This window comes from Taudactylus pleione, unplaced genomic scaffold (genome assembly GCF_031769625.1).
Source record: "Taudactylus pleione unplaced genomic scaffold, aTauple2 ptg000156l, whole genome shotgun sequence".
NCBI lineage: Eukaryota > Metazoa > Chordata > Amphibia > Anura > Myobatrachidae > Taudactylus > Taudactylus pleione.
In genome coordinates this window covers 10,611,567-10,638,730 of record NW_028284558.1, presented here as the reverse complement: position 1 = coordinate 10,638,730, position 27,164 = coordinate 10,611,567, and the positions used below count along the sequence as shown (strand labels likewise).

The 27,164-nt window shown below is 39.8% G+C and overlaps 1 protein-coding gene across 5 annotated transcripts in view; it reads right to left on the bottom strand.

Moving 5' to 3' along the window:
* Window positions 1–27,164, bottom strand: part of XIRP2 (xin actin binding repeat containing 2) — a 304,492-nt gene that overhangs the window by 106,305 nt on the left and 171,023 nt on the right. For all 5 annotated transcript variants that reach the window (XR_015878805.1, XR_015878806.1, XM_088474846.1 and 2 more), the window contains 3 exons: window positions 22,704–22,819; window positions 12,608–22,196; window positions 4,615–4,748 (listed from right to left, as the gene is read on the bottom strand). Coding sequence is in view for 3 of the 5 variants with exons in the window: in XM_088474846.1 (XP_088330972.1) it covers window positions 4,654–4,748; window positions 12,608–22,196; window positions 22,704–22,819 (9,800 nt within the window). In the remaining 2 variants the exon portion in view is untranslated. The remainder of the gene's footprint in view (window positions 1–4,614; window positions 4,749–12,607; window positions 22,197–22,703; window positions 22,820–27,164) is intronic.

Here is a 27,164-nt window from a genome sequence, read left to right as displayed (position 1 = left end):
GGATAAATAGTCCTATTACAAATAAATTGGTCTCAAAAAGACTCTGAGCCTGATACAGACCCATTCGCTATCTGCGTATGTTCACTGGATGCGTATGCAAATTTGTCAAAGTGACGCCACGGGAAGCGATCGCTCACCAAGGCATAAGCACGCCCACCATGTCTTAGCGAGTGGCCACTTTGTGTATGCGTACGCCCAATCGCACAGGCAGAGCCACCCACCAGCAACACGTCATCTCCAGGAAGTTTATTAAAACATTCGTACATCGAGCACCATCGGATGTGAATGCAGTGCTTGAGGTAGCTTTACCCTACCGCAAGCATTGCGAGGAAATCAGTGTAAATAAAAGGCAAGTGACGTGTACTATGACACTGCCTGTTAATTATGCACGCCTCTAAAATGGCGTTGAAACACTCAGGCACACCTGCGTTCGCATCTCCAACCCCCCGTTATTAGTGTCCTGCCCTTGTTACCACCCACAAACGGCCTCTCCTGTCACTCATTACACTGGGCTGTCTTTGCAGGGCAAGCGAGCCGTATGGGATCGCAGTGAGTAGTTTGCGCACGCGCAGAACAAGGCGTGCGCATACACAGAACATCGGGCCGCTGCGAGCGCATGCATATAGCGAACGGGTCTGAATCAGGCCCTCTGTATCCTTCAGCCACCAGTGACTTGCTATTATTGCAACAAATGTTGCAACTAGCCTCAAGAATAAATAATATGTGTACCAGTATGTTGTTTAATAACCTGGGATTGTAGCACTTTATTTCCTGAGCTGTATTCCTGCAGTATATCTCAAATTAGTAATAAACCAGATATAGTCAACTATGATCAAGATCTGTCCTCTATTTCAATGCATGTCTAATTTTACTGACCCAATCAGAACAAGACAGATAGAAAAACATTTATTGATAATTGTGATTGCTAATAACTTATTCTATCTATCTATCCCTCAGAATTACAGTACAATCACATCAAAACAATTAGTAGCAGTGTTTTACACCCAGTAGTGTCAGGTGTATAGCCAACACTCATACCGCTTTTATACCTAAATTCCGGGTCTGACCTGGAGATTGGAACAGGGTTCCAAACCGGATTAAATCCAGAATTTATCCGGTGCCGACCCAGGATATTCTCGAGTCAGTGCTGTTCACACCGGAGCTGGATCTGCAGTGACCCAGCTCTTCCGGCGCGGAAGTGGGTGCTTGAAGATGACGTAATCTCCAAGCGCCACTGAAGCCGGCCAATCGGCCGTCATGCGGTGCGCTCCAGGTCATTGTGACCCGGATCGCGCTGTTTATGCTGCAGTGTTTCACTGGTCATTCCCGTGTTAAACCCTGCAAGTTACCTGGGTTCGGATTGCTGGGTCACTCCACCTGGGAAACCGTCCCTGTCCCCTTTTACACCAAGAAGCTACCCGGGTTAACCCTGCAATATCCCGGGTTTTAGCTCTGGTGTAAAAGGGGTATAAACTTTATTGTGTGATGTATAGTGGACACACCCTGCTAAGATCACTTTATTTTCTTCTATGGCTAAATAGTCACAGAGATGTTGTTACAGACTAAATAAACAGAATAATAATTGCTGGGTGTTTTTATACCCTAAGGCAGTGGTTCCCAAACTTTTTTGAGTTACGGCGCCCTAGAGTATCAGCATTGTTTTCACGGCACCCCTAAGTTCAGGTTTGTTATTGAGAAATTATGAAAGAAATGTAGTAAAGTAGTAAATTAAGTAAATGGTGCTTAACTGTCATCCTCAGGTTCAGTTATGTGGTGGTGGACAGGTTTGTGCTTCTATTTATCAACATATTTACACTAAATTGACCATAAATAATTTGATTTGGTGCTGGACCACCAACCTGAGGCACCCCTGCAAGTGTCCCAAGGTACCCCAGGGTGCCATGGTGCACAGTTTGGGAACCACTGCCCTAAGGAATAGAGTAGTGACAATGTAAGTTTAACTATTATCCTCAGTAATAAGCAGCACTTAAAAACAGCTTAATCTCTCTGGTTTCTGTTAATCGCTGGACAAGTAATAAGCTGCACATTCACTCAGTGCTGTGGATCCTAGTTAAATAGCACTTTGTATTTACAACTGAGCAAAAGGCTGTATAATGTATTAATCAAACATCTGGCATACATTCAGCCCATTAAAGCGGTGAGGATCTGAGAGTAACAATCAGCAATCTTTTTTGATCACAGTTCTAAATAGGGATGTTCAGGGGCATTTCCCTTCTGTTTTTAACTTTGTATTACTGCCACGTACCAATGTAGGTTTCGCACCAAAGCTTAATCAAGCTGGATGTTATCTTAAGGAGAGGGTCATACACTAGTGCGGTTTTCTCCTTTTTGAACAAGACATCCAGATGAACAGCAGATGAACATAGACAATGAAGATGTGCTACACATTTACTCAAAGTATAAAAAAAAGCCAAAATATATTATTTTAATATCTTTGTTTTCTTACTTAATTATCCTGTGACTGATTAAGACTGCCATTAGATGAGTACAGTTTAAACCATGGGCCTCCCATCCCATTTCATTCCTAATCACCCACTAAAAACATCAAAATTCTTTACTATACACTTTGAGTCAACTGCTGTTTACATTTTCATTACCGTATCCTGAGTGTATCAACAGACATAGCAATCTTCATGCTCTAGGTATTTTGCAATGAGCAGCAACACGTTCTCCTTATAGTCATTGGAATACATTTTAAGCTCCTTATCCCAAGATCAATGTGAAAGTCATTCCTGCACTACTGAGTTTGAATGGGAAAGTTCTTAATCCCAGCCAGATACCACTATTTTAACTCAGAACTGTAATTATCTCTTCTGTGTAAAAAAAAATATTTATTGAAAAAATATAAAATCGTTGAAATGCTAAATATAACAAGGAGTTACCTTATGGACAGGAGAGTAAAAGTGGTGAGAAATCCCTGTATTTGAGGATAATATATATTACAAATATACTGTGTGTGTCACTACTGAACTACTAACTGTACAAGAACTAAGGGGGTCATTCAGTATGCTCGCAAGCGGGTCGATGTTCCCCCACTGCGCATGCGCACGACGGAGGGAGCTCCGTCGTGCGCATGCGCGAGACCCGGCGAGCGACGGGCTCTCCATCGCTCCGGGTCTCGCACCAAAGGGGGCATGCTGTCGATGTTGATTGACAGCACGCCCCCTTTGGTGGGCGTGCCGGGGGCGTGCCTGCCAGACGGAGGCGTTCCCATGGGAACGCCTACCATCTGAAGCCGGCCACACTGACATCACTAGTGATGTCAGTGGGAGTGATTTTGGCTCTGATAGAGCCAAAAGCACTCCAAGGCTTGCTGCAGTGAGACCCTAGCGCAAGGGTCTCGTCGCAAGCCCGATGGTCGCGATGGTCTTGACCATCGCGACCACCATTATGGACGCTCGCTATAGCTGTGGGCGTTCAGCTCTGAATCAGGCCCTAAGTGTGTACAAGTATGCTGTGATATGACTTATTATGTCAGTTGGATTTGCCCCTAGCTGAGGGGCTCTGAGTTTGGTGTTGTAAATACTTTAAAAAAAAGAAAATCTAAGGGGGTATGGCCACGCCTCCTGCGATTAGGTGATGCCCCTGAACAGTACCCTGGCCTGGCCGAACTTTTTACAACCCTGACCAGAGATGCCAGGCTGCTACTTTAACCGCAAAGGAATTTGTTTTAATTATGTACAAGTGCAGATGAAGCACAACGTAACTTGGCGTGAAAAAAAGCTGCGGTCACTGCTTAATAGCACGTATACCAATTTAAACTCATTCGCACACAGATGTACAAGTGTCACATATCGAATTAATCAGTGCAATCTCGTTAAGTGGATTTGTCTTATTAGATTGTGACTAAGGCACACATTCTAGTGAAAAAGATGCTCAGTACAAGCCGAGTCACACCGCGAAGGGCCGTTTGATGGGAATTGGTACGATTAACCGCCGGACCCCTGGCCGGCGGTTCAAATCCCGACAGCGGCTGTCCGAACAGGATGAAAATTCCGATTGTCCCCAGGTAAGTATTCCCTAACCTAATTCTACCCCCTAACCCTAACCCTCCTTAGGGGTGCCTAACCCTAACCTTCCCCCCAGTGCCTAACCCTAATCCCCCCTCTAAGTGCCTAAATCTAACCCCCCCTTCCCCACCACCTAAACCTAAGTCCTCCGGGGGGGTGCCTAACCCTAACCCTCCCCCTAGCCTAACCCTAACCTCCCGGGGGGTGCCTAACCCTAAGTCCCCCCCCGGGAGCCCTAAACCTAACCCTCTCCCCCGCGGCTGTCCGCAGCGGTGCCCGGCATTACTTCGATCGGGTTGCCGGGCGCCGGTCTCCCAGCGTCGGTAAAATGACAGGCGTCTAGGTGTAGATGCCGGTCATTTAACCCTCACTGGGATTAAGCAGTCGGGAAGCCGGCTGTCGGGATTAGGTCCGCCGGCTTCCCGACTGCATACCGTTTGATGCGACTGTGGCAATAATGTATGAGGAGACATCTGTATATTATTGTCATTATAGGATGGACAAGACATAGAAAAGGGGCTTCAAATAGAACTTTTTTAATTTCGATAATGATGTTTTTGACAGTCTGCAAAATAACACTCACCTTAATTTACTTGCACAGTGTTTACAACAGAAGCAGTTCTTATGAAAGATCTGCTTGTCTACCACCAGGCATTCCATTGGGTAAACCTTCTTTTGACAAATGAAGCACATTTCCTTTTCCTGAGGAAGCATTTTCTAAAGGAAACAAATAAAATAAAATAAATGTATGCAATATGTGTTGTAACTCCAATGCTAACTAAAAATATTCAGTCTGAAATTCAGGTTTTCACTTTGGCATCCTTTATTTAGATTATGATTGATCAGAGATCAATTTTTCCTCTAAATCTCATTCTATAATATTTAGTAATTTATTTCCCTGGAGGGGGCATGGCCGAGCCTCCCCGATTTGGCCACACCATACATGTTCCTGACAGTTTACTAATGAAAATGTTGATAGATACTATAGTAATGCAAAATCATAAATAGCACTTTCTGGTTGGCACTAGAACTCAGTATGTCATCATCTGACTAGATAGAGTAATGATCAAACATTAAAGTGGCTGTTCATTCCCTGCTATAGCCATGTACTGTATTAAGTGCACACCCTCTTCAAACTCTTACCGCTGATGTCTGCCAGAAGTGGACAACCCAAGTTACCCAGTTTTGGAAATCCCCATCATATTTCCGACCTATCTTCCATCAGAGCCCTCCCATTGCCCAGGAGTTGTACAGTGTTGCAGATCACAGTATGAGAAAAAAAACTCTGTTGTAAAGGTTTCAATACGATGAGGGGGGGATGTATCAAACCTTCTAAAAAGGACAGATGGAGAAGTTGCCATTTGCACCAATCAGCTTATACAGTAGCTATCATTGTAAATAATATGCAGCACTTGATCAATGATAGTTAGAAGCTGGTAGTTTTTGAAAACTTCTCCTTTTGACCTCTTTAGAAGGTTTGATACATTTCCCTGTGAGACTTCTTGAACAGCTGGAGAGTAATACAGCTTCCAGATACAGGTCATTGGGAAAGGATCCAATAGTGGGAGAGGCTGGATCAGATAGAGTAAGGAACAAACCAATGCAGTGCTTAGCTGAAAAGTACACTCATTTTTTGTAGGCATACCGGGGGGGATGTACTAAGCCTTGGAGAGAGATAAAGTACCAACCAATCAGCGTCTAACTGCCATGTTACAGGCTGTGTTTGAAAATGACAGTTAGGAGATGACTGGTTGGTATCTCCATTCCACTTTATCTCTCTCCAAGGCTTAGTACATCAGCTCCACAATCCCCTTTGTCACCTGTAATTATATTCCCCTGTCAGTATTCTACTGAATAAATATGGGCTACATGACCGTCATGTCTGAGTGCTACTTAATTTTTTTTACCACTTAGTACAATTTGCTTTTAAAACAAACCCATTAGGAATCCATGCCTAATAAAACACCACATGGAGAAACATATAAAATCACCTTGATAACCGCACAGTCACACTTATGATTTCCTCTCATTATACAGCGTATCTAATATATCTAAGTTCTTTTATTTTTATTTAGACAACATATGTTGCTATATTGTCTGACAATTAGAAATAGTACAGAATGGAGGCTGCAGTATTTCATTAAGTGCATTTTATACAAAAAGACATATTGGAATAGCATATGTAGTATGTGCCAGCTATAATAACATCACCCAATAATGTAACCTCATTTTGCTTTAGATCACATAACTAATGAAGTTGCAGTCTGTGCATTTTACTGAGTAATTATATTGCATTGATTTTTATTTTGTAAAACTATAACGTTCCATAGAAAAATCCTAAGATCTCCGTAAGGCAGACTGATAGGGACATACTTACGTAGCTTGACTTTATTACATGGCCTTGTTGTGCACAGTGTATAGACAGAGCCAGTAAGGGTCAGATTTACTAAGACTTTTATAAAAGAAAAGTGGAGGTGTTGCCCATATTAGCTAATCAGATGCTAGCAATCATTTATCTAGTACACTACAGAAAATAATAGCTCCATTATTCTTTAGGCAACACCTCCACCTTTCCTGTTAGAGGTTTTAGTAAGTCTACCTCTAAAAGGGTGAAGTACTTGGTTGCGGACTTTCTGACTGCTGGGTGCATGGTGGTGGTAATGGCGGGGAGGGCAGGAGTGTGGAATTGCGTCATTGCGGCCCCACTATACAATGGCAAAATTTTCAGCATTGTAAAGCAGTGGGCAGTGCTACAATAATGCAAAGCAGCATGAATAGCGTCATTGTACCCCTCCGGACCGCCGCTTCTGACAGGTAAGGGGGGGGGGTGCAGGGGAGGGGGGTGGTGGCGGCCACATCAGGAGATTTGCTCTCTCCTGCAGGGGCGGGAGGAGGGGGGTGGCAGAGAGCCTCCCAGCAAGTATGGTGTAGAGTACATAATGTCGACATTCACAACGTGAGCATGCACTAGGTTGACATAAGAATGTCGATATGGTAGTCATATCAACATTGAACATGTCGACGTGTTCATAATTTCTACATTCAGCATGTTGACATTGCTGTCATGTCAACATTGTCTTTTTTAAGTATACTGTAATTACAGATGGCGCCATCTTCATCATTGCTGCGATTGTGATGTGTGCACACGGAATCATGCATCGCGGCACATCGGAGCTCTCGCCGGGCCGTGATTAGGCGCGGCCGGCGCTCTCTCATTGAAGTCGACGCACGTGCACACCATAAACGCGGGCACAGTAGTAAAGCCATCCATGCTCTGATGTGATCGCATCGCGGCATAGATGAGCGTGGTTACATCTGTATCTCCCAAACTCTAACCCTATCCCTAACTCTAACCCCCAACCCTAACCCTAATGGAAATGTGAATATAATGAGAATGCCAACATTTCCGATGTTGACATCCTGTCAGTATTGGCATTTTGCAAGTGTCAGTATTAATGATGTCGACATCATCAAAGTCGATCTCCTGGTGTTGATATTGTGAATGTCGACATCCTGCTCAGCATATTTCTGACTGCATATCCTCTAAGAGACTTAGGGGTAAATTTACTAAAGTGAGCGTTTTTAGAAGTGTAGATGTTGCCCATAGCAACCAATCAGATTCTAGCTATTATCTTCTAGAAGGTGCTAGTTAAATGTTAAGTAGAATCTGATTGGTCGCTATGGGCAACATCTCCACTTTTATAAACCCGCACATTAGTAAATATACCCCCTAGTAATAATTTCTGGATAGAGTATTTCAATAAGGTTTACAATACTGAGATTGCCTACTGAATGTAGTGCCATATTTGAGTAGTACTTCCAGTAATTTAGCTCTCAATTTGGAAATACATAAATATATGACCCAAAGTAGGTGCTGTTATCATGTACCATTAGGGCCACCAGAACACAGACGCCTTGCTCTGGCTTGTGACTTGCCATATATGTACAAATGTATGTAACTGAGGGCCTGATTCAGCAAGCAACGCAAAGGAGAGAACGCACGCACCTGTCCACTGCAGGAATATGCTAATCAATGCATATGCACAGAGACAGCAGCACAAGATGCAGACGCCCAGCCCTATATTAAGCTGCCCATCTCCCTTTACTCAAAGCCTGATGAGTACGCAATACAGAGTTAACATCGGTAACAGCAAGAACCATCAACACATTTGCATAATAGTGGTTGACCAGACCTCGCGCAAGATCTTGCAAATTTCCTGTGTGCACGGAGTCTCATCACTGTATCCGTCACCGCACTGGATTAATTATGGACGCCCCTAAAACGGCGTTCCAATGCACAGGCACACCTGCGTTCACCCGACCACCCCCCATCACCACCCACAAATGGCACTTACTGTCAATCAATATCGGAAGGGATCTGTGGGCTTGCTTCAGACCCGCTCACAAGCGCTATGCGCTCGCAAGCGGGTCGATGGCCGGGTAGTGCGTGCGTGAGCCCCGGAGCGAGAGAGAAATCACTCGCTCCGGCGCTTGCATCCAAAAGGGGCGGCTGTCGATGTTGATCGACACTTCACTCCGTTTGGTAGGCGTACCATTGGGGGTGGCTGGCCAAATGGAGGCATCCCGAAGGAACGTCAGTGGTGAGCTTCCGGCTCTATTAGAGCTGGAAGCTGACTGGGGCTTGCGACGGACGAGACCCTAACACAAAGGTCTCTTCGCAAGCCCGATGGTCGCGACCATCGCAACCATCACCTGGCCGATCGCAAAAGCTGTGGGTGGTCACCCACAGCTATGTGAGCGGCCAGGAGGCCGGGTTTTTAAAAAAAGTGGCCGCCCTGATTCAGAGCGAGTGCTTGCTTTTTGCTAGCGCTTCTGGATCAGGGCCTGCGTGCACACTGCGTGTAGTCTGCGTACACTTACCCGACCGCACTGGCTAGTTCGCACACGTGCAGTGCGATGCATATCCATGCGCAGTACAAAAACATCGGCCAAGTGTGTGCGTTCTCTCATTTGTGTTGCTTGCTGAATCAGGCCCTGAGATCTCTGCTTTGCTATTATCAGGTAGCACATCAGTCCCTTTATGCTGGCCTATTTGCAGTGTGCTGGGGATTTTTTGCTGTTTTTTTCTTGTATTGTCTTTAAATACAGTATGTAATTATTACAGATCCGCTTTATAACTGGAGGGGACCATTGTGCAGATTTCCATGGGTCCTTTCATCCCCTGAAATAAAATGCTGCTGGCGCATGAGCAGTTTGTCACAAACATTCTGCCACTGTGCAAGAGACGTCGGCACATGCCCAATGATCTGGCATTATCTTCAGAAATAAGGCGCCGGCGCCATATATACGAAAACAACTCAGAGCAGAGATCAGCTCATGGTCCTCTCCATTCTCATAATGGAAGGCACTTTGCACTTTCCTTTTGCATTTCTAAAGACACATTGAACAATATTAAAATAAGGCTTCAAACACACTAGAGTGCAACATATAATGCCACCTTACTCTCACAATTTTTATATGTCACAAATGAGGATAAGGAAATGCATTTTTAGATTTTTTACCTTCCCACAAACCTAGTATTTCCAAGTTACTGTATGCAGCTTGAAGTGCGCTATGTGAACCATCAAGCCTAGGGGCTTCCAAACTTTTTTATTAGAGTACCATACTAAGAAAATTACTTTGAACAGAGGTCCACATTTTCTTTACTCATAGTTTGCCTCCCAGCAATTAGGTAAGGTTTCTTTGCTAATACATTTCTCTATACTAGACTAGAATCATCTCTTATGTTCCAGCGAAGTCCTCCCCCTAGTGCCCCCCTTATCTGCCAGCCAAGAGTTCCCCCTCTTATGTGCCAGCCCAGAGCTCCTCCCTTATGTGTCAGCTCAGAGTCCCCCCTTATGTGTCAGCTCAGAGTCCCCCCTTATGTGCCAGCTCAGAGTCCCCCCATTATGTGCTAGCCTAGAGTAGCTGTCCCATTATGTGCCAGCCCAGAGTCACTCCCTTACGTGCCAGCCCAGAGACCCCCCTTATGTGCTAGCTAGCCCAGAGCCCCCCTTATGTGCCAGCTCAGTGTCCTCCCCTTATGTGCTAGCCTAGAGTAGTTGTCTACTTATGTGTAAGCCCAGAGACTCCCCCTTATGGGCAAGCATAGAGTACATGTAGTTGTCTACTTATGTGCCAGTCCAGAGTCCCCCCTTGTGTTCCAACCCAGAGACCTCCCCCTTACGTGCCAGCCCAGAATCCCCATTAATGTACCAGCTCATATTCCACCCATTATGTGCCAGCACAGTCTCCCCCCTATGTGCCAACCCAAAGTCCCTCCCTTTTGTGCCAGCCCAGAGTCCTCCCCCTTTATGTGCCAGCAAAGAGTCATCTCCCACTTATGTGCCACTCAAAAGTTTTCCCCCTTTATATACCTGCCCAAAGACCCTTTCCTTATGTGCCAACCCAGAGACCCTTCTCATATGTGCCAGCAAAGAATCCCCCCCATTATATGCCAGCAGAGTCCTCCCTTACATATGTGCCATCCCAGAGTCCCCCCATAATGTGCCACCCCAGAGTCCCCCCTTATGTGCCACCCCAGAGTCCCCCCTTATGTGCCATTCCAGAGTCCACCCTTATGTGCCAGCCCAGAGTCCCCCCTTGTGTGACATTCCAGAATTCCTGGTTGATTGGTTTGCTGAGACGGGGGAATTCTGCGAGGCCCCAACCCCATGGCTCACGGCATGCCCCAGTGATGCATGACCATGTCCCATGATGTGTGGCTATGCCTATATTCCCCATGCATATGCACCACATATGCCAGAGCCCATTATTGCCCCCAGTTTGTTCCTGGTTGCAACTCTACCCTATCTACTGTATAGTATAATATATACATGTTTATGTAATCCTGGGAAACAGATATAAACGGTACTAGCTGATGTGCCTGGAATTGCCTTGGTTTTCTTTCTCGTCTTTGTTATTTTGGATTTTGAGAGAAATACAGTAAGTGGGGAGAAATTGGGTTGCGGCATAGAAAGAAAGAGAGTTGGATAGAAAGTATGTGTGTGCGTGTGTGTGTGTGTGTGGGGGGGGGTTGTGTGTGAGTGAGATGGGGGTTGACAGAGAGGGAGAAAAAAACCTCTAAAATTAATAACAAACACCCAGGCAATGTTGGGCATAACAGCCAACACAATATATACTGGATATGTGCTAAAACTAAAAACAAAGTATCTTAAAACAATAAAAAAGTGAGACTAATCACTAAAAAATAAATATCCAACAATTGTTTCCAAACACTATAAATGTGTCCAATAAAGTGTGAATGTCTAGTATCAAATAATCAAAAAGTAATGGACAGCAGCAATCCTGTCAGATCCACACTGTAATCAAATTATGTGAAACAAAAAATAAAACAAGGGCACCTCAGACTACTTTTTTGAAGAACCGTCTTCCAATAGCTCCGTCGTCTTGCCCCCATTCTTCCCTCCCCCCCTATAACCACCATGTTCCCAGCAGCGCGTTTCTCCTCTCCTGCTGGGCTAAGGTCTGTCCTGTTTCACTAGCAGTAGGACTGTTGGGGTGCACGCATGTTGGCGACAGGACAGACTGTAACAAATTATTATTGTTTATATATATATACATATATTTATATATATATATATTTACACATGGAAAGTCCGGCACTTCATTCAAAAATAATTAAACTTCGCAAGGTGCCATCACATAATTAACAAATACAGAGTCCAAGGTGCGGCACTCTTGCTAGAAATAACACCATACACATAGGGCAATCTTGATTGCCCTATGTGTATGGTATTATTTCTAGCAAGAGTGCCGCACCTTGGACTCTGTGTATATATATATATATATAGATATATATATATATATATATATATATATATAGTCCAAATTAGAACCGGCACTCAGTGTAAATAAATTTTATGTGCCAGGGTGCCTTCTGTAGAAAATCCAATAGCCTATTCAAGTTCGGGAGTGCCGCTGTCTTCTTGTTAGGACATATATATATATATATACTGTATATACATGCACAATTAAAGCACTCTGTGCTAAATTTAATATTTGATGTAAGACAGAATTTTAACAACTATACCACCCAAACTTGTCCTTAAAACAACTGGCTACATTTCTATTAATTCTTATCCATTTATCTCCACTGTAGACCGAATCATGCATTCACATGGATGCATTATTATATAACTTCTTGTAGAAAATCCCTGTTCTTTTACATGTCTAACAAACTCTTAAAAGCATTCATTAACATCTGTATATCTGATATTTCAGAATATTTAATGCAATTATTAAATAAGTTGCAAAACAAGTTTGATGGATAAAATTAGTTTGCAAACATATGCAATATATAATGTTATTTTTACCTTGAGATTGGCACAGCAATCATTATTAGTCACAATCACACACAGAGCTTGCCATTAAGGAAGAAGCCTTCAGAAAGAGAATACAAAGGAGGAAGTGATAAAGGAAAGGGTAATGTAGAAAATATTTTGTTAGTTTTCAACAATATATTATTTTTTTAATTGGAACTGCAAAAATCACTGCACATGTCAATAAATATTAGTCATTTAAGGTCTCCTCAAACTCTTGCCATGCCTGTTTACCAGTAATGAATTTCTCCTGATGGTAGCTACGTGTCATCTCGGAAGCGTCTGAGACAGTATAGCCAAGGCTTTTAAATACCCTTTCACTTTCTTCCCAGGTCTTCTGAAAATTTTTCAGTATTTCCTCCGGGGATTCAGCAGCAGAAATATCAAGCATATGACCTGATATGACATCTTCATATGTTGGAGGTGCATGTTTGAATTCAAATCCAGTCTTCATACCTTCAGAATTTCGTGAAGCCCTTGACCTAGTCACCTTGCTTTCAATCTTGTCAGCACCAGAAACTTGTGACATCGTCTCAGAATGCGTCATTGGTTTAAATAAATGATCTTTGCTATCTTCGTGCCTGTTCATAAATATTTGCTTGGAAATATTCTCCCTGTTGTCTCTAAGCTGTTTTATTGGCACTGTTCTAGCTTTCTCTGTGGTAGGGACCTCATTTACTGACTTTTGGCTTTCCTGGTGCAGTGTCTTCTTTGGTTCACTTTGAAATTTACCACTCTGTGTTCTAAAGTTAGCACTTGCACTTTCCGTTTGGGCTGCCCTATGCCCTTCTCTGGTGCTTTCTAAATTAGATTTTTTATGGACATTTGCTTTTTCTCTCATATAAATATTTTTATCCATTGTTTCAAACTGATGCTCTGCAGGGAGCTTTGTTTTATGTGATACTGATATTACATCTAAGCTATCCACGTCTAAGTCTGTCCATTTTGGAATGTGTTTTGGATCTTTTTGAGAGACTGTTTGATGTGTTTCTGATATTCTAGCTTCCTCGTAAATTTCTGTTCTGTCCTCCACTGTGCTGACAGTCACTTCTCCTACAGGAACAGGTGTGGTGTTTATGGACCCGGTGCTGTGGCTTTCTATTTTCAGCTGCCTGCGCAGCGTAGCAGGAGAATGTATAATCTCACATTTTTTCTCCACTACAACTGGAATTGGGGTGATAGCTCGAGGTTGTGTTGTTCCATATGATAATTTTGCTGTAGTGTCTTTTAGTTTTGCAAGTTGCTCAGATCGACTTTTTTGAGTAGATGGGGATGGAGATGCTGCTTTAGGTGTTGCAGAACGTCTCGGGGGCATTGGTATTGTGACTGGTTCTTTAGGGAGAGGAGATGGACAGGGAGCTCTGTCTTTCTCTGTGCTCCTTGCTGTAGATTCTATAGTAATATATGTAGGTGATGGAGATCTCATCTTCAGCAAAGGAGAACAAGCTCGTATATTTGTTTGCTTCATATCACTTGGCAGTCTACCAAATTCATTGCTAATCTTTCTTTGTCTAGTTGTAGTGGCAACTTTTTTGGAAATGGCACTAGTTTGTTTCTGCGATGGTTCAATTTGACTATTGGCTTCATTTCTGTTTTTCACCAATGCAGCAGATCTTATAGCTGATTGTATATTACCTTCTAAGGCAGACTGCATGTCCATTGCATGGTTTTTAATGTAGGACATTTGTTCTGTAATACTGTCCATATTGCTGGATGCAGCCAGGTCTGCTATGTCTTCCTTTTTCTCTGGACTGATTAACCAGGTGGGGACAACACTTAGGAAAGTTCTAAATGTGCTTATACTCAGTGTCTGTGGATCTGATTCAAATTTATTTGCACTAGATACTGTGTTCTGCAACTCCTCACATTTCCTGAGGTATTCTATTACGTTTGCTGATTTATTGACCTCTTTGTTTTGTAACTCAGAAACTAAATTCAGGTTACTATTCTTTTCAATGGTTTCTCTTGTTGCAGATGTTTCACGTACCTGTTTTTCTGTGACAACATTTTTGCCAGTGGAAATATTTTCATGCACCAGTTCTTTCGAAAGTGGCAGTGGAGGATGTGCTTTTTGTTGATGGATTTGGCGCTGATGAGAACTTTCTGATATTTCAACATGATCTTGAACACCAGCAATATTCTGTTTGACTATTGCATCACTTTTAATCTGGTCTTTCTTAATATGTAATTTTCTTTGGAACTTTGGTGATTCTATGGTTTTGGTTACTGAGCCGCCTATGTTTTGGCTTTGTAATGTCTTTGTTTCCTTTTCAACAGACACCGATTGGACATTGCTTGTGCTCTTTAGTTGCTTCTGTTCTGAGCTTTCCGAAAAGGATTGTGTCTTTAATTCCTGGCTTAGACGTTTTTCTGTAAAATGTTCAGCTGTTCTGTCCCTGTTCTTCATACTGCATACATTATTTTCGGTTGTAGTAGTAATTTCGGACCTTGCCTTTGGAAGACTTTCCTTAACAAAGTTAAGACCAGCTTCAGGAGAACATGCTCGGGTGACTTGCAACGGATCCACATGTTTTGACTTTTCTAATTTGTTAAAAGCATATTGTTTATTTGTCTGCTCAAGTGTATTGGATTCCTTAAAAACCTTTGAGTGTTGTTGTTGTGTCATTTGGATTTCTTTTGAGAATGTTTGTGTTTCAGGAACATTGCTTGTAATTGCTGATGATACTAATTGAGTAGAATTATGTTTATTAATATTAAAAGATTCTTGATCTTGTTCAGTTGAAATACAATTTTCACCTGCCTTTATGTGGATCGTTGCATTGATTACATCTTCTGTTGATGTCATTGTTGTTTTAGGTAATTCTCTTGATATAGACTGAACAGCTTCTGTCTTTGCTGTTACTTGTTTACTCTGGGTTTCAGAGGATGCTGACATAACAACATGAGATATAACCTTGTTCTTATTTTTCTCTAGTTCTTCTCTTTGTTGACGGTACTTTTCCTCTGCAATCATAAGTGGAGTCTTGAATTTTCTGACATACGTTTTAGGTTTTGGTGGTGTAGTTTCAACATGTATGGCTGGAGACATCCTAGGTTGAAAGAACACTTTTCTCTTGGGTTTTATTGTTTCTTCATGGATTTTTTCCAGTTCGCGATCACATTCCAGTTGATCTAAGTCTTGTTCGCTTAGCCGAATGGTATTTTCCATTTGTTTCTGCACTGAAGCTGTTGCCCCTGAAGTTATTGCCTCTGAGGTGCATACCTTTTTTTCTTGAACTTGGCTGACTGTCACTTCTTTTGCGTTGAGTATTGACAACTGAGCTAAGTTAGATAGTGCTGGAGATATCCTTGGTGAAAAAATAGCTTTTGTTTTGGGCTTTATAGCCTCCTTGTGAATTGTTTCCAGTTCCTGATCGCAAGTTAATTGATTAAAATCCTGCATAGTTGATTTACTGTTTTCCACTATCTCCTCGCAAACTGTAGTTTCTTGCGTAACTGCTTTAGAAGTAATTGGTGAACTCTCAGTTTTTAATGCTGGAGAAATATTTGGTGACGATAACTTTTTCTTTGAATTTAAAATGCCTTTATTGATTATTTCTACTTCTTTGCAGAACTCGGATTGTTCATAATCTTCTGTATGGGACTTTGTGGTGCTAGCTTTTTGTTTCAATTCTGAAACTTTTGATTGTGAGCTAACATTTTTTTTGTTAACCCTTGAAGTTGTCATGGATCCTGTTTTAGGCTGAAAGATTGGAACTTTAGACTTTGGAAGCACGTCTGGAGCTTGTTTTTCAGAATACTTACTAGATTGTTTATTCTCAATGTATTTTTGAGACTGTTTAAGATTCAATTCATTTGCAGAATATTTATTGAAATATGACCTTGACTCTTTGCTTTTAGTGACTGACTGCTCATGGCAAGGAATATTAGTTGATTCTTTGTATTGCATAACTGGTGGTGGTGTTTCTGGCGGAGGTGGAATAAATTCATTATCTATTTTATCCACAACTGGTGGAGGTGGTGAAGGAAAATAGTCAGGTTCAATATATGCCTTAAATAGTGGTTGAGCTGGTAGTGGTGGTGGTGGTGGTGGAGGTGGTGGTGGTGGTGTAGGTGCCAGTGGAGGCTCCATCAAAGGAGGCTGGGGTAATGGTGGTGGGGGAGGGAAGTAAATTTCAGGTTTCTCCCTTTTGTTTGCAATGGTTTTGTTGTGATTATAACTGCTCATCGGAAGCTGTTGCCCACCTCCAGTAGAAATAAATTTATCCGTTTCACTGACTTCTTGGACTATTTTATTTTTAGTTACATGAACATTATTAATATTTTCAGTATCCTTTTGTAATGAGATTTTATCAACATAGATTAGTACTTTGTCTAACATTTCTACATTGTTATTGATGGAATCTAATACTTGAGCTTGTTGAATGTTCATTGCATTCTCTGAAGCCAATCTTTTCGACTGCTGTGATTGTTGATTTGTCATGTGTTTCTGAACACGATCAGATGTTTGGTAGCTTCCTCTTTTAATCACATTGGTGGCTGTAGATTTGGATGTCTTGATACTGGAAGACATTTTTGCATTATTCATGACCTTATTTTGATTGATTAGGTCTGCAGGTGATTTTCCTTTCTGTCCCTTGCTGAATCCTTGGACAAAACATCTTTTCTCTTCAGACATCTCTTCTTCAACTTGAGCATCGGAGAATGTATTACTCTTTTTATAGCCTTTGCCAGTTACTGACTTTTGTACTTTTTCCACTCTAGAAATGATAGCTTTGCTATCCATAGTTTGATTGGAAGTATCACAAATTACTTCTTTTTCCTGACTTTTCACATCAGTCAAAACATTGGTGGTTTCAGTAATCTTCGGTGTGTTAATATTTAATTTACTTTTGTGATCAATTTTTGTTGAATTTTCACTAACCTTCTCTTGCAACATATTAATTTTTTGTTGACTTTTTTGATCAATTTTTGTTGCTGTATGTTGGTCATCAAGACCTACAGTAACCATTTTCTCACTTGACAGTTGTCTTTCAGTTGATATTTCATGAGCTTCTTCATTAGGTTGCATAAATGTTTTTATTGTGCCTTTCACATTGCCTTCAACACTTGGTCTGTGTTGGGCTGTCTGAAAGTGAGGCTGTTGCAATGTCTTCATGGTACTTTTTATATCTCCTTGTATGCTGACTTGATGTTGTACATGTTTCTTTTCGGTAGCAGAGTCCAGCAGGCTTTGCATTGTTGCATTCATGTCTCCTCTGATTACATTTTCTTTTTCTACTTGCTTTACAGACTGCTGTGCTTCTTTTAATGATTTTAATGATGCCTCCAGGTTGCCATGTATAACTTCCTCCTTAACAAACTCTGTTTTAAGGTTTATTGCTTTTTCTAGAGAATCAATGGTTGACTGAATGTCACCAGGGATAACATCAGGCTTTTCTGTATCCCTCACTTGATTTTGTGATTCTGTCAGAGACTTCAGTGTTGCATGGAGATCAGCTTTAATAATATCTTCTTTCTGTACAACCACTGTCTGATTTATGGATTGGTTCAGCGAATGTAGGGTTGCTTTCAAATTGCCTTTTACAACTTCTTCTTTATTTACATCATAGAATTTATTCTCGGGCTCAGTCATAAAAACTTTAACTGTATTATATACATCTCCGGGGATAATATCCGTTTCATCAACACTTCGCTCGATTTGGCACTCTTGCTTTTTTAGTAGCAGTTTTGTACCTTCGACATCACCTCCAACAATTTCTTCATTTCTTTGTTCAACAATGACATCATCTGAGACCCCCTGTAGTCTCTTTAAATAATCTAATGCTCCAGATTCAATGCATGTGGTATAAAACTGGACATTGCCTCTTTCTGACTCATCTATTTTTACTCTCTCCATCTTCTCACCCGACATGGCAGAGGACTTTAAGTTATAAAGTGTACGCTTTATATCTCCAGATATCACTTCATCACGCTGGAAACCACATTTGTTATTCATATTAAGTAGAGAGTAAACTGTCATTTTTATATCCCCTCTCTCACTTTCTTGAATGAGTATTCCTTTTTTCACAAAATCCTCACTGTAGAGGTTTTTGATGGCTTCCTGTATATCTCCAGTTATAATGTCCTCTCTCTTTGTCTCTGTGTCAGTTGATCTATTGAATAATTGGGATTTTGTCACAGATATGTTGCCCTTTTCTTCATCATTTAAGAGCACGGTTCTTTCTGTGGATGAGTTTTGGGAAAGTAAATTCATCATTATATTCTGAAGATCTCCTCTTATGATTTCTTCTTTTTCTATTTCTGGACTATGCTGATTCATTAGTTGGTATTTGGCCATGCGGACATCACCAATTTCATCAGCTTCTAGAATAATCCCATGGGACTTCACAATTTTTTGGTTATACAACTCTTTTAATGTGTCTTGGATGCTCTTACCAATAATATCATGCCTATCTGCCTTGTGCTCATTAAATTCATGCAGTGGTGTTGTTTCAAAAAGCCAAGTTGTTGTTCTAACATCAGCTTGTGGAATTTCTTCCCTCAATGTCCTTTTAACGTCTTCATCATTTACTTGGATTGAGTCCAAATTCTGGTTTTCAAAAAGCCACACAGCTTCTTGGACATCCCCTTTTTGGATGTCTTCCACTGTCACTCTTTTCATGTTGTCATAATTTTCTTCATGAAGCTCATCAAGAGTATGGGTTTCAAATAGCCAAGTAGATGTTTTAACATTGCCTTTTTTAATCTCACTAATACTTACTGTTCTTACAACCTTGCACTTATCTCCTTTTTCAAAAATCTCTCTGTTGCCTTTAACATCTCCTCCTTGAATATTTTCAACCGAACGTACATCTAATTTAGCCTCATCAGAAATTGTATCTAGTGATTGAGTTTCAAATCGCCATCGTACCGCATTAACATCCCCCCTCTGAATATCCTCTTGAGTTACAGCCTTTATGACAAACACTTTATTAGATTCATTAATGGAGTCTAAAGGCTTTGTCTCAAATAGCCATCTTGTCCCACGAACATTACCCTGAGATACTTCTTCCTTCTTTACTGTTGTGACTTCATGATAAAATCCTTCTTTATCTTGAACAGCATAGAGCGGCTGTGTTTCAAACATCATTGTGTAATGTTTCACATCACCTTTCAATATATCATCCAAACTAACAGTTCTTGTCAACATATCTTCTGAACTTTCATCCTTAATCTGATCTAATGAAAAGGTCTCAAAAATAAAACATCCCTTTCTTACATTTCCACCTTGAACATCCGTGATTGCATAAGCTGCTTTATTTTTGTCCTGATTTTCATTGATCTCATCAATGGAATGGTTTTCAAAAATCCATCTGCAATTTAAGACGTTGCCTTTCTGAAGGTCCTCACATTTCATACTTTTCATCTTTTGCAACACCTCTTGTGAACTAGAACTAATTTTATCTAGTGGCTGGTTTTCAAAAATATATTTTATGGTGGAGACATCACCGGATTGAACATCAATTTCAACCACTCTCTTAAAGTCCTTTTTTTCTTCTCCTTGTATATGTTCTAAATTCTGTGTCTCAAATAGGAAGCAAACTGTTTGCACATCTCTACCTACAATCTTCTCCTGATCTAAGTTTGTGGTCTTCTCTGACTCTTCTTGTATTGAGTCAAGCGCTTGAGTTTCAAAGAGCCATGTGCAGGTTTTGACATCTCCTTTTTGAATTTCTTCACTACTTGCCATTTTAACTTGTTTGTCATAAAGATCTCCCATCGGCTGAGTTTCAAATAGCCATTTACACATCTTGACATCACCTTTAACAATATCTGTCCTGTCTTCTTTTATTATTTCTTCATCTTCAGAGCTCCTAACGTGCTTGATAGAATCCAATGGTTGGGTCTCAAAAAGCCATTTTCCTGTTTTGACATGACCAGATTGTATTTCTTGAGAAGAGATTCCTCTGATAACCTGGTAATTATCAACACTTTCTCCAAACTGATCAATCGGTATGGTTTCAAACATCCATTGACATGTTCTTACATCTCCTCTTACTACTTCCTCTTGACGTATAGTTTTGACTTCATGATAATGTCCAAAACGATCCTGAATAGCATACAGGGGTGTTGTTTCAAAAAGTTTTTTGTTGAGTTTTACAGCTCCCTTATCAGCATCTTCAATTTGAATCTTATATGAAAAGTCACCAGTTTGCCAATCTTCTCTCTCAAATGCATTTCTGCAGGTGCTGACATCTCCTCTATGGATTTCATCTAGTTGGACAGTCCGCACGTATTCTTTTTTACCCTCCCTAATCTGTTCAAGTGGACATGTTTCAAATACCCATTTCTGATGGCGAACATCACCTTTTTCCTCTTCTGTGGTTATCATTTTTTTAAGTTTGCCAACCTCAACATCTTCTTTGAGTTCATCCATTGGCACAGTTTCAAATAGATATTTTGCACTGCTAACATTTCCTCCTATTATCTCTTCCCCCTGAAGTGGCCTTTCATTAGCATGGTCTTTCAACATATCCATTGGAAGGGTTTCGAAAATCCAACATTTTTGGTATACATCTGCACCAATGATAGTTTCTTTTTGAGCAACAGAATTAGCCTCTTCTTTAATTGAGTCCAAAGGATGTGTTTCAAACAGCCATTTTGCCTTTCCCACCCCACCTTTAACACTTTCTTCCATAGATATGCCTCTGACAACTTTAATTTGGACTTCATCTTGATTAATCATGTCCAAAGGCTGTGTTTCAAACATCCACCGTGCTGTTTTAACATCTCCCTTTTCAATATCTTCCTTGCACACAGTTTTTATCTCAAGTACTTTTCCTGAACTATCTTTTAAGACATATTTGTGGTCAGTTTCAAATTGTTTTACTGTTCTTTTTACATCTCCTTTAAACTCCTGGAGTTCTGATTTGAGTCTCAACATATTCATTTCATCAAATGAAGAAAGACTCCCATCACGATACTTGGTTTCAAATAAATATCTTCCAGTTTTTACATCTCCTCCATGAATGTCTTCAGAAGCGAGAAGAGTATCACAGTCGTTCTCCTTGTAAATTTTGTTCAGAGAATCTAATGGCTGGGTTTCAAACAACCATGTTGCAGTTCGAACATCTCCTTTTGCAAGATCTGGAACCTTGTCAGCATTCTCTGTAGAGTTGGTGGTATCCACACCGAGAGCATGAATTGGCTGTGTCTCAAACATCCATGTTGTATACTTCACATCTCCTCCAGCAATAATTTCTTGTTCTCCAATACTTTTAATATGACTTTGCTCTGGTGATTCATCTTTAATTGAATCTAAAGGTTGATTTTCAAAGACCCACCTCATAGACTGCACTTCTCCTTTCAAGATTTCATCCCATTCTAAATACTCTCTTTCAGGGCTAAGACATTTCTGTGGGCTGCCTGCAGGATTTTCAAATACATATCTTGCTTGTTGCACCTCGCCTTTTTGCTCGCACTGATTGATTACAATATCGGAAACTTCATTGAAATATTCCTTTTCCAAATTCTTTCTCACTTCTGGATGTATGTGCTTATATAAACGTTTAAGCTCATTTAAGTTCCGCTGCTTTGAGTATACATCTTTGGTTGAAGATGATACATGTCTTTCTGTAGAGTTGGAAGGTTCTGGGGACTGGGAAAAATCTGCTATTTCAGAAGTCTCTAAAATATCAGGAGGAGAAGGAGGAGGTGGGAACTCCTCTAAACTTCCGAAGTGTACAAACTTAGTGCTAGCAGATTTAGAAGCGCGTTCTGTTTTCAATGATGAACACATAGAATCATAGACATTGCTTGATGAGCCAGAGGTACTGGCATTTACCACCGGCCATTCAAATTCTGGATGATCATTATATATCTTTAGGGGATAAAATACATGAATTTAATTCATCTTAATTGCATTTGCTCTAAAATATTTTAGAGCAAAATAAATTTTATTTCTGTACTGGAGAAAATTACATATTTTAATATATTTAAAAAAATTTATTTGCATTTAATACAAATTCAATGCAACACATCTAATATGTAAATATTAGATTAATATTTAAAATAATGATTCATTTCTTAAGGGGCAACACTGTAAGTTTTTTGTTACAAATGTAATTATCCAGGCTGCTCTTTTGTGTTTTTTATATATTATATTGTACAAATAATGAAAGAATGCTAGTTGAAAGAGTAATGGTTTTTTTAAAAATCGAAAAGATAAGCTTAAAGCAAAGAAAATACAGAGATGAAAAGGAAATGTTTAATCATTTGAAAAATATTTTGTATACATTTTATGCAATTATTTTATTATCATTCAATCTTAAAAGTGTTTTTTTACTTGTAAAAAACACATTTTAGGAAAATTATGCTTAAATTATACCTTTGCATGTTTCCCTTGTGAACTCTCTTTTCCACAAACATTGGTGCTTTTTTCATTGAGAGACCTCTCAAATTGTTCTTTCAGAACTTGTGCTGAAATTTTGGGGTTCTCATAACCTGTTAAAATAAAAAATAGAGTTTCAGCTTTTGAGTATATATATTAATAATTGTTGTTAAGGTGAGAAGCTCTACTGACAAATGTATGAGCTGGGGACAATATTCTTTTATTGTACCATTTGGAAGCATTCTCAATTCTCAATTGTACAGTATGTGAGTCTCTGAACATACAGTACTTTATACCTGTATTTAACATATACAAAATTGTTTTTATCCAACCCATTTACACAAAGAAACATAACATAAGAAAAATTTTAGGTAGCCATATTTTTGCAAATTGCAAAATTAATTTAATATGATGGTTTTATCGGGTATGCTAACTTTTTGTACTGTCGATAAAGTACACACTCAGATCGGTGTGAAATTAGCACAGTTAGAGTTGGAAGATATGGAACTTCTAAGCATACCAGTGTTAATCTATTGGAAAAACTCAGGGATGTGATATCAAAATGGCTTACAGTACCATGCCAAGACTCTCCTCAGGATTTGTCATTTTAATTTTGCAAGTAACATTGTATGAACATTACAGATGGATCAATTTCAACATGTACCATGTTTGCACATAAAATAAACTTGGTGATGCAGAATAAAAAAAAAAACTATTGGTCCAGCAGGACATACTGACTGTGGCCCATAAAATTTCTGGGCATTTTCGGCATTCAGCAACTGCATTTGGAAGATTGCAGCAGCTGCAACAACAGTTCCATTTTCCATGCCACTAACTGAAGCAAGCTGTAGTAACTAGGTGGAATTCCACCCTTTATTTGCTTCAGCGACTGGAGGAATGGCAACAAACTATCATGATGTATGCATCAAGCCATAAGATAGGGAAAGGGGGACATGCTACCACCTTAATGCAGCACACTGGAGAATACTCTCGGTGTTATGCAAGCTACTGAAACCATTTGAAATTCTAACCTGTGAGGTGAGTTCAGACACTGTCATCCTGAGTCAGGTCATACTATTAATTAAACTACTGGAAAAGCAGCCAGAGAATCTGAAGGAGGATATGAAACTAAGCGATTCTGCTAAATATGTTGGACTTGTAAATCAAGTTATTTTTTTGCTTCACCAGGACCAAAGGGTTTGCAACATCTTGCAATTAAATCACTACATTTTGGCAACCTTGCTTGATCCTAGGTTTAAGTTTTATGCAATGTCTAAACACTGTATTTCCAGCTGACCCAGATCTTAAGTGATGCAAAGAGCTCCTTGTGAGCAAGTTGTCAGCTCAAGTGGCACATGATATCTCCTGCTTCAGTTTATCCTGCATATGCTACTGACTTTTTCTAAGAGACCCATTAATGATTATGAGTCACCAGAGAGAATTAAAATAATTGCCCACATATATTGACACCTCTACCATGATACACTCTGATATGGTAAGTATCATTAGAATGGCAGAGGAGTACTTTAATGATAATGTACAAATTAGCAGGTCACATAGTCCCTTTGAAAAGTGGGAGGAAAAAAATAAATTGTAGTCCCTTGTACAAACTAAATATGGTGTACTAAGGCTACCTGCCCTCTATTGTGTACTTGGAAAGAATGTTTAGCACAGCTGGGAACCTTGTGAGCAATAAACGTATGAGGCTATTTCCAAAATATGTATAAAAACTGATGTTCATCAAAATTAACTACAAATTCTTTGAGGAATACCTTTGCTGTCAATTACAAATAGAAGGGACATACCCTACTTACTAATAAGTATGCAGGGAGGTTTTTATAAAGGTATCTTTGTATATATGCGTACCATACTCACATCGATCATCCAATATTTCCTTTTATAAAGGTATCTTTATAAGGTATCCTACGGCAGAAGGACTTATTTTCATATTTCACCTCCTGGACTGCTTATAACACCTGTAAGAAAAACAGTGTTTCTCTTTGACCAATATGAAGTGGTCTTATGAGTGACCTTTGCTGTTTTACATCTTATTGTGCCTGTTGTGATTTTAAGCTGGATGGATGATGTCCATTTTTACATATTCTGTTGGAATAAATTGAATACATTTTATATCTGCACCGTGATGGTCTTGCCCTGGTTATTTAAAAATACCTTTATAAGAGGAAATATTGGATGGTCAATGTGAGTATGGTACGTATATATATATATACAAAGATACCTTTATAAGAGGAAATATCGGATGATCGATGTGAGTATGGTACGCATATATACAAAGATACCTTTATAAGAACCTCCCTGCATGCTTATTAGGAAGTAGGGTACATCCCTTCTATCTATGCTATGAGTGGGATACAGTGATCGATTTTCCCCATATTTATGCAAACATCGGAAAGTGTATTACAGGAATCATACATTTGTTTTTTCTTTTCCCCCTTTTTTATTCTACTATACCCTTCTCCGTCTTGTACCATGAGGACTTACTAATAAGAAATTAACAGAAATATCTAAAGGAAGGACAGGTATATTTTATTGTAACGCATCATTGTTATATTGTACATCTTATAGCAACCACTAAATATTTTTATATAGGTATCCCATGTTATTTAGCACCTGTATCTGAGTATTTCTATTTTGTTTTTTGCTTTACTGTATTTGGTGTATGGTGACACCTGAAATTTCTTGTTGAATCAGGCTGCTTCTAGTTGCGCTTTAATTTATTCTCATAATTACAAATAGAGACTGTAATGGTGGATTCCAGTAAGCTAATATTGTGTGATAATGATATTACCAGATGATGGTGATGATGAGGATGATGACTTAAACTTTGAAGATGATTAACAATGTTAGCATTAAGCTCATTGGCAGCTTGTTTTACCAAAACCACCAAAATGTTTTCTTTTGTGGGGGCCCAAACAAACCAAGCACTTCCACAAAAGTGTCAGTCCCTGTTGTTAAAATGCTTGGTTTTTTTAGACTGTGCATGTCCCTTTTTAAAAAAAAATAATAATTCTTTATTGAAGCTTTGACATATAGCATCATATAATAGGAAAATTTTAGACTCAAATCTGCATACCACTCGCACCTCAGGTAGTAATGAAATCAACAGATATCGGAGGGTCTTAAGAACACATACATATTTCATACCACTTTATAGATCAAAAGCATCACCAGAGTTGTTCTCTCATGCATATCTTTTTAATATACAACATAAGGGTAGGTGGAAGGGCCCAAGGGCAATTCCATTGTGTGCCACTTTTCATTATAGTCTTTGCCCACCTTGCCGTATTGGTGTAAAGACTGCTGGTCGATTACTCCATCTGGATTTACTTGTACTGACCTCGGGTCTGTGATTTGCTGTTTGGAGTAAGTTTGGTGGTGTTCTTGTTTTCTACTAGATGTTACTCCAGCAGCAATCACCTGTATTGACCTGAGGTCTGTGATTTGCTGTTTGGAGAAGTATGTTGGTAATATATTATATATTTTTTCTACTAAGGGTCTACTTTTAGACTATTAGTTATTGATTAATGAAACAGTATATAGGGTTGTGTAGTTTGTTCAATTTCCATTCTGTCTGCCACTGCTGTGCTACATGTTTCATAGATGTACTATATTCTTTTAAAATACCATATCTTTGTACCACTGCTCTGTCACTTAGTTTAGTGAGCTAGCTTGCTGTAGCCTTTGGCCACTATTGGTGTAAACAATGTTGCGAGCTGTGAGATTGTCAAAATTGACTGGAAATAAATGATTGATGTTGATAATATCAATTTTTAAAGAAATCCAGATCCAAAACACTTGAGGGTGATTTTGCCCAAACCAAAACACGATGATGATTTAGAACCAAAACCTACATTTCTAATACAAAGTGACAATACATGTTGTACAGATTATAGAGAATCACGAAATGTAAATTATACCACAAATCATCATTTTTCATCAGCAATAATACATTACATAAAGAAATATTGCATCAAAGCACAAACAGTGAGTCAAAAACATAAATTATCTGCATTATGTGTGAAACTAAGTAGCAGAAGGGAAAAGACCTGTGCTTATAGGTACTGATATTCTACTGTCCTCTGTGCACCATTAGGCAGTGAATGGGGTTTGAGAGCACTCTGTGTACCTATATCAAATGATTGTAAAAGGATAGTCTGCATCTGCTGTCAGTCAGGGTAATGTGGTTCTTAATGGGAAGAAATGCCCTGTTTCAATGCTAATGAGCAGTGCAGTGCAGTTCACATGTGCAGGCGATGTGGTCTCAAAGGGAACCTTAGGTGCCCACCATGGGGTCCCCTGGAGGTGTCTGATGCATGTTTTTTAATGACTGGCTAGATGTCTAATGGAATTTATTGTATTCCACTCCTACATTCATAATAAGCCTTCTTGATTATTGGTTGCAGAGGGCCTGGTCAGAGTTGGTAGTGAATGAAACTG